The sequence below is a fragment of the Mytilus trossulus genome, chromosome 1 (genome assembly GCF_036588685.1).
Source record: "Mytilus trossulus isolate FHL-02 chromosome 1, PNRI_Mtr1.1.1.hap1, whole genome shotgun sequence".
Lineage (NCBI taxonomy): Eukaryota > Metazoa > Mollusca > Bivalvia > Mytilida > Mytilidae > Mytilus > Mytilus trossulus.
The window spans coordinates 17438742-17447673 of NC_086373.1; the positions used below are offsets into that span (position 1 = coordinate 17438742).

Here is an 8932-nt window from a genome sequence, read left to right on the forward strand (position 1 = left end):
CACGACACTCTAACATTAACAACAAGGAAAACAGAAATATGGTCATTGACAACAGCAAGTTACCAAAACGTGGAAATTACTTTTGATTAAATGTATGAATGTATGTTATATTAATGTGAATCAAAAACTCAGGTCACAATTATTTTTTGTAAATTTTAAGGAGTCTATAGTTATGTCACATTATTTAAGTGATCATATAATATTTCTGATCTTTTCCCTAACCATGCATTGCATTTGTATATACATGTATGGTGTGTGGTTAAAATGTACAATCAACAATGATGTTAAGATGAATGTATTAAAAAAGCAGATATACAAAACAAGTATGCAGTATCTTAATTTAAATGTATCGCAAATTTTTTGGTTCAATGAATTATATTACAGTTATATTTCTTCATGCAAAATAACTCGAGCTGTACTTGTTGTTTTAGTTTATACAAATCTTCCACTTAAAGAATTGTCCTTTCTGATCCTGAAATATCTGCCACTGGACGTAAAACAGACTTTGTTAATGTGTAGGGGATTTTGCTTATAATAATAATGTTTTCTGTCACATGGTTATTGTAATGTCAAATAGATTAAATTGTCTTTCTGGTCCTGAAATAGTTGCCACTGGACATAAAACAAACTTTCTGTTAATCATTTGTTAATGGGTAGATGATCTTGTTTGAATTAATTATGTTTTCTGTCTATAGTAAATGTATCAAATACTAGTAGATTAAATTGTGCAAAATTAGGTACTAGTAATTTAATAGTAGTTTTGTTTGTTAATTTGTTTTTTACAATGTATTATATAATTAATTTAACATTTTGTAATATAAAATATATTTGTGTTATTTGAGGATGTACTTACATGACTTAGGCATTTAGGTGAGGTTTTGGAATTTGTGTCGACTGTTGGTACTCCTTGGTGTTTTTCCATACAATACAATGTAAAATATTTTGCCCCATAACACTCATGTATTTTTTCATATCAGACTTAATAGCTTATATGAAAGGTCATTTACCAAAATTTTAGAAGATTCTTGATTTTCTTTCTTATGTTTTGAGACCCAATAATACCCATGCAAATTAAATATAAGGTACATAAAAGTATGCCATATTTTAAATCTCAAATATCTAGAAAGAGGTCCATGACCTATCAATATTTTAGCTAATCTTTATTCTTAATTATATATATTAATGCTTTATCAGCTTAAATTATTAATTGTAATTTCTGAATTTTTACCTATCCTCACCGAAGTACATCCTTAACATAATCCACTAAATGTCAGTTGTTGATGAGGGTTTTTTTTAACATTGTCTCTCTTGTTTGAACATGTATATATATCTGATGCTAATTTATTTATGAAATTGGATGTCTTTATTTTGATGTAAAAATAAATTATTGAACATCATCTATCAATTTTCTTTACATGACAGATTTTTTAGGTAAATATGTATGAGTAATGTCTTTGAGTAGTGAAATAAGGAGATGTGGTATAAGGTCGCCAATGAGACAACTATCCACCAAATAACAAATGAACATCTTATAAGCAAATGTATGTATGTTTTCTTTACAGCCTTCATCAATGAGCAAACCTATCCGACATTTCAAATGAAATCTCTCACATTTCATAATGTACAACAGTTTGAAAGAAAAAAGCAACAACCTACACTCATCCAATATACAGAGATCAATTATAAAGACAAACTCAAAATAAAATATTTTTATTTGATACATTTTTTGCACATGACAAAAGTCTTTATGCTTTACAAGTACATATATACATGTATGCTATAAAGTCAATACAAACAAAGAATATTTAATGTGTACTTCTTCAAGACTTTTCGGTCAACATACCAGGAATGGTTATTCTCACTCATTATTGTTTCTTACATCTACATTAAGCATTATCAAAGTTACAACACACAGAAAAGTCAGATTAATTAGAAACTATTTCCTTTAATGCTTTGCGTAAACCAGATGAAGCTTTGCTGCTGTTACTTATCTTATTTCTTTCAATACGGGTGAAAGCATACCCACGGACAGTCAGAAAGAGATGAATAATGTCTTCTGTCATGGATGACATGGTATCACAAGTCTCACCTTTGAACATAATGTCTGTATAGTACTTTACCATGAAGGATTCCATAAATGATTCTTTGAGGGGTTGTAATGACAGAGAGCTTGCACTATAAGGTGGACTTATACATTTACGAACAATCGTTTCAAGTTCTCTTACTAGAAAGAAAAATGTATCACATGGTTTCTGAAGACCACCCCTGTCCTGTTTGGTAAACCACTTTCCATATGTAGTAACAAATGTAGTGTTATTAGTACTGTTCAACAATTTGCTTACTATGGACGATTTATTAGCATGCGCGTAGCTACGTTTACGTCAAAACGCCCGGGCGTACACTTGAATTTTGAAAATAAAAAAAATAATCGCCATAAAATAAGAAAAACTGGTCAAAATCACATCAGCCTTGTGCTTCTTTTTTCAATGGATTGTAGTTTTGAATAAAATGGGACTAAATTTACTCAAATAGATCATTCACTATATTTGTTCGAATCTTTTGTAAACGTCTGAATCTACTATGAATTCTACGTACTTTTCTTATATTTGAAGCAATTCACTATCTGCTCAGATGCGATATGCTGTTTGTATTTTTTGTTGAGCCTGTGATTTATGACCCAAAAGTGAGACAAAGCGGCTTCAATAAGGTTTCGAATGTGGATAAAGTATTTTGAATGACTCTCTGTGAAATTGTAAGTAAGTTGGACAGAAACTGTTTATGATCAAAGGTGTATTCAAACCACTATAATAATGCAATTATATCTGTTATTTCTCGACTTTTAAGGACTGCAAATAATAAATGGTCGCAGTTTTGGCTTACATTTTGTTATTTTTCAATTACATTAACTACTTATCGAACCTTCATCGAATTTTATTAAAATTTCGAAGAAGCTTTTATTATGACTAATGTCTAAAGCTAAAATTTTGAAAGCATTTGTTTTCGTTCATTTTTCTGTTCTTTTCTGATTGACAGATAGCCGTACTCTTCTTTACGCAATTAATTGTTTTACATGCTCAATTTATAAACCTTCATAGATTGTCGTGGAATACCAAAATATCAAAAGAAAATTTTTGATTTTTATTAAAATCCCTTTAAAGGAATGAATAATTGATAAACTTTTTGTGGGAAGAAATCCTAGGTGTTCCAGATTTTTTTTATATAGCACCTCTAAGAAACTTTTTTTTCGTGTTCATTTAAAGGTGCTTTTGTCGATTGTAAGCTCTCTCATGAGGTAAACTCATTTAAAAATAATATTGGTTTGGACGTTTTCTCTGAAACCAATGACCATTAGGCTAGTTTCAAGTTTAACACGATGAATAAGTTAACATATAACAAAATTTAACCGAAACAAATAAACCATTTAGATTCAAAAGAATGTTGCTATCAAGGATTTTTTTTACAGGAATCATAATGGTATCTCATTCTCGATAGCTCTCGGGGGCGTCGTCCCTTTTGAACCCACTATCAGCAGGTGCTTTAACATTGAGCGGTTGGCACCCCCATATCCCTCCCGAAGGTTCGGGCGTACACGTAAAAAAGACCCAGCTACGCCACTGATTAGTGGAAGCACAAGAGTAGCGTTTCTTCAATGCCTTAATGATGAAACCGGCTATATAATATAGGATAGACTGGTCATTTGTACTAAGATTGGACTGTTGTGTGTCGGATGCTTGCTTGACAACCTTAATTTGCTGCACAAAAATTTCACCAATAATGTCCTCAATAAATAGTTGGATAAACAAATTCACAACAGTTGGGGTGAATGTTAGACACAATTCAGTTATTTCTTCTTTAAGTGTGTGGTCACTTCTCAAACAATGTAACTGCCTAAACAGTTGCTCACGATCACAAGATGTGGTCAGATTAGTAGAACTTGTTACAAATATGGTTTTAAATCTATTTCCCAATATTGTACGAATAGTTTCAGAAGAAGAAGCAAATTTGCACATAACACTTATGTCATCATTCAGAAGAAAAGGATCATTTTCTATGTTGCTCAGGGTTGAAGAAAAGGCTGTTGGAAAGATTGTGTCAAAATCATTTCCACTAAACTGGAAATGTTTTTTCTCACTCTTAGGGACAGATGTTTTAAATGTTTTGTTCTCACTAGCTTTAGCATCAATGTTGTGTTGTTTTTTTACATGGCCACGAAATCCAGCAATAGTTTTTAATTGTTTTTTACACTCAGGACATGTGTAATAAGTCTGGTCACCTGAACTGGTTGTTTAGGCTTAGAGCAGGTGTCATCACCACTTACATCGCTGTTACTATTGTCGGTGTCATACTCTGTGTATTCACCTAATAAAAAATCAAGATCAATATCGTGATCCCAGGATAAAAAATCTGACATTTTCGATTAACTGATTCATAAATAATAATCATTTTAAGGATATGTTAACTATTTATCATAAATCATTTCACTCAGCTTTCGGATTGATCTTTGATCTTGTTTAAAAATAGATTTTTATGTAAACAAGTATTATGTTCTATTATTGACTACTTTGTTTATTTAGTTAATCGGGACAATTGATTGAAATGAAACTTAACAGAACAAAGCTTGTAAAAACGCTGCCTCTTACACATTTTCAATAATTAGTTTAAACACTTTAATTACGCTTGTCATCAAAAGAAAGTGGGAATAAAAAAAAAATAATTAACGTTTGATTAAAAAACTGAACTATTTATTTCATTTGAAACAAAAGAAAAGTATCCTTACCACCGCAACACTGTTTAGAAGTAAACAAAAACATGAATACGTTTTTACAAAATTTACCGGAAAAATTGTTCCGATATCGTAAGTGACGAGTAGTAGTAGTGGGCTAGTGGCGAGTAGTGAAGTCTCGCCGAAGTATCGCCGCGGAAGAGATTACGATAAACCGCGAGATTCCAATCCTTCTAACTATACAAATCCTTGGTATGATAGTATGCCAGCTATGCTGGCACTTATGGTATTAGCATCGTTTTGGGACAAAGAACGATAACTCTTGCTAGACGACCCATCTGAAAAGTTTCGTCACTCTCGTTAAGGTTACAAGAGCGCAATTATTCGTAATGCATTTTCCATAGGATACCACTAGTATTCCGTATTTTTTTTCTCGAAGACTACACAAACTAGGGAAAAACGGGTGGCAGTTCCTGTTACTAGAAATGCCAGTGTTGCATTACAACCAACAAAAAATATAGGGTCATGCGGCTCAAATTGACCTAAAATGCAGTTGAAAAAAATCGTCTACTTTTTTCGCTTACTGAAAAAGGCATATTTTTAATGGCTCCGACATGCAGAAATTAAAGATATTTTCTATACTTCGTAAAATGTGAATATGATTTTCGGCAATTTTTAACCCTAATTGGATAAGCTTTCGATTTAATGTAATTCCAATCCTGTATCAACCAATCAGAAGCCGTATAGGATTCTATTCTGAGTACCATCTTGGGGTAAAAAACTTGCCGGTAAAATGTAAACAAATAATTGCGCTCTTGTAACCTATAATCTCGTATGATTATTTTTTTTAATGGCTGCCAAAATTCTCGTTTCAACGCGATCTTGAAAAAACGGGACAGATCGGAATAATTTCGATGTTAATTACGTCATGAATTTTTATTTGTTTGCAAAAACAAGAATTCAGAAATTTTGGTAACTTTTGTACAAATGTAGTTTATTTAAATTTTATCGTACCACGGAAATTACCGAAGTTAGGACAACAACATCTGACGCCATGTTTCGTCTGCTACAACATTCCATTATCAGTGAGGTCAAAACAAATCACCTAAATAATAACAGGTACTGCATTTTAAAAAAGTCACAAAATCATAGTAAACGATAACATATTTAGTGTAAAAGTTCCGTCCAGTCATGGGAACACAGTAAAAAACTCTGCAAGTAATACATTTCGGATTTTTTTTTATAATGGCCATGCGGCATGCGGGGTAGACTCCAGTGCACCGGTTGTGGTTGACCATGACTACTTATGTTCACCTGCCACATAATTCACAATCTGTCTGGTTTTTTTTTAAGTTGGTTAAAAAACTAACAATAAATGTGCAATTTGGGTACTCTCATGTTAGCAACTTCACAGCTACAAATTTATTTTCATAACTTCCTTTGGGAAACTCTCAACAAATCTTTTCACTGACAATGACTGATTATGTCACATAGATCCCTTTAATAGATACAGTCACAGGAGATGGAAACTGTTTTGTTTTCTCTTTCTAAGTTCAATCATAAAAGGAGACTTGGAGACTTGAGTCTGAGTAGTACATTTAAGTACAAACTATATATTGTATGCTCTCATATTGTCCAAAATTGGATTTATGGGAAGATGGGAGTTAATTTCATAATATAACCCATGATAATACCATGACTTTGATAGGTATATACATGTACAGGGCATACATTACTTTGGAGATTATCATATTTGTGGGCTACATCCTTAAACATTCAAGCTGCAACAGTCACCTGTATATTTTATGCATCAGTTTAAACCTGATCAAAAAACATTTTCACTCTACCAAGTATCACTATCAGGTTCACATTTGAACCTATTTAGCAATACACACTTATGGTTATATACCTTACAGTACCACAACTGTACTCTGTCTCAGTAACTAAAATTGCACCTATTCAACAAAAAAACCTGGAAATCTTACAAGTTTTCTTTCACCATGTGAAGTTATCTAATTATCATCTTCTTAAAACGAGTTAATTAAATTTGTTACCAGCATCCTTTTCTTCAAAACATAAAGTTTAAGCATGGTATAATGTCAAATTTATTGAAATATTTGAAGAAATAAATTAATAAAACAAAATATTTGTTTAATTCCAGTTTTAAGGATTTGAAATAAAATGTACTGATGTATGAAATTTGGGTACTGACCTCATTACAGAATCATGGAATGTTTGGAGGTCAGTTGAAACCCATTTTTCTATGACTCTGGATGAACTCAAAATTAAATTGGTGACCGTGTAACTATATTGTAAACAAGGATATTCTAAAAAATAAGCACAAAATAAACTTTTGTCTGGTTCATAGAAAGAGTTGGTGAAAAAAACTCACAATATAGATGCAATTTGTGTACTTTCATGTTAGCAACTTCACAACAGAACTGCAAATTTATTTTCATGACCAAAACAAACAAAAAAGTACAAACTTAAAGGCAATAAAATGCTTTGCTATGCACAGCCTGATACGACTGCAGATGTATATTGAGCATATAAGGGAGTCGACATCAAAAGATCAATGAAGGATACAAAACTGAATTCAAATAGTTTGGGGGTGGGGGGTTAAACTTGCTGCAAGTTTTGTTTAACCTACATTGATTTTACATATATCCATATGGGTCAATCAATTTTTACCAAATTAAGTTAAGAGGGGGGATGGGGGGTCAGTAAATAAAACTATCTGAATTAAGTTTTTTATCCTACATTAAACTTTTGATGTTGTCCCTAAATAACACAATTTTTTTTGTCAGTTGAAATCAAACATATTTTAATTTTGGATCCTTTAAACTTCAATATGGACTAATTTGAAAACAGGTAGCAGGTAGTACGGGGCGCCGAATGGGACTCTTGTGGTTTTGTACAAAATTCAATTCTGTCATAACAAAATCATTTTTGTCTTACAAAACTATGTGCTACAGACTTGTTTTGTGAGAACTTCAATTTTGTGATGACAAAATTCATTTGTGTAGACAAAATTCATTTTTGTCATGACAAAATTCATTTTTGTAGACAAAATTCATATTTCATGACAAAAGTCAATTTTGTCTTAAAGGTATGCAAATATAAACATATTTGCATACAGAATTGACTTTTGTTACCTGATATGGAAATTAAATCACAAAAGTCAATTGTGTACGGTAAGATTCAATTTTGTGAGACAAAATTGACTTTTGTGAAACAAAATTAACTTTTGTGAAACAAAATTAACTTTTGTGAGACTAAATTGACTTTTGTGAGACAAAATTGACTTTTGTGAGACAAAATTGACTTTTGTGTGACAAAATTCAATTTTGTCATTTTTGTTGAGACAAAATTCAATTTTGTCATTTTTGTTGAGACAAAATTCAATTTTGTCATTTTTGTTGAGACAAAATTCAATTTTGTCATTTTTGTTGAGACAAAAGTCAATTTTGTTAATTTTGTTGAGACAAAAGTCAATTTTGTAAATTTTGTTGAGACAAAAGTCAATTTTGTTAATTTTGTTGAGACAAAAGTCAATTTTGTCAATTTTGTTGAGACAAAAGTCAATTTTGTCAATTTTGTTGAGACAAAAGTCAATTTTGTGACGACAAAATTCATTTTTGTGACGACAAAATTCATTTTTGTGATGACAAAATTCAATTTTGTAACAACAAAATTGACTTTTATGAGACAAAATTGACTTTTATGAGACAAAATTGACTTTCGTGAGACAAAATTGACTTTCGTGAGACAAAAATCAATTTTGTTGAGACAAAAGTCAATTTTGTTAATTTTGTTGAGACAAAAGTCAATTTTGTAAATTTTGTTGAGACAAAATTCAATTTTGTTAATTTTGTTGATACAAAATTCAATTTTGTCAATTTTGTTGAGACAAAATTCAATTTTGTCAATTTTGTTGAGACAAAAGTCAATTTTGTCTCACAAAAGTCAATTTTGTGTAACAAAAGTCAATTTTGTGTAACAAAAGTAATTTTTGTGTAACAAAAGTCAATTTTGTGTAACAAAAGTCGATTTTGTATGCAAATTAGTTCACAGAAACCAAACTAAACTAATTTAAATACAAAATTGACTTTTGTCGCTCAATTTTCAAATTAGGTAACAAAAGTCAAGTCTGTGTAACAAAAATGAATTTTGTCATGACAAAAGTGACTTTTGTCCGCTGATAGATAA

The 8932-nt window shown here is 31.1% G+C and overlaps 1 protein-coding gene across 1 annotated transcript; it reads right to left on the reverse strand.

Moving 5' to 3' along the window:
- Positions 1-1839: 1839 nt before the first annotated feature.
- Positions 1840-4273, reverse strand: LOC134686117 (uncharacterized). The gene is made up of 2 exons (XM_063546122.1): positions 3520-4273; positions 1840-2370 (listed from the first exon to the last, which is right to left on the reverse strand). The coding sequence occupies exons 1-2, from the start codon at positions 4008-4010 to the stop codon at positions 1926-1928; spliced, it is 936 nt and encodes a 311-aa protein (XP_063402192.1). The 5' UTR covers positions 4011-4273; the 3' UTR covers positions 1840-1925.
- Positions 4274-8932: the final 4659 nt, after the last annotated feature.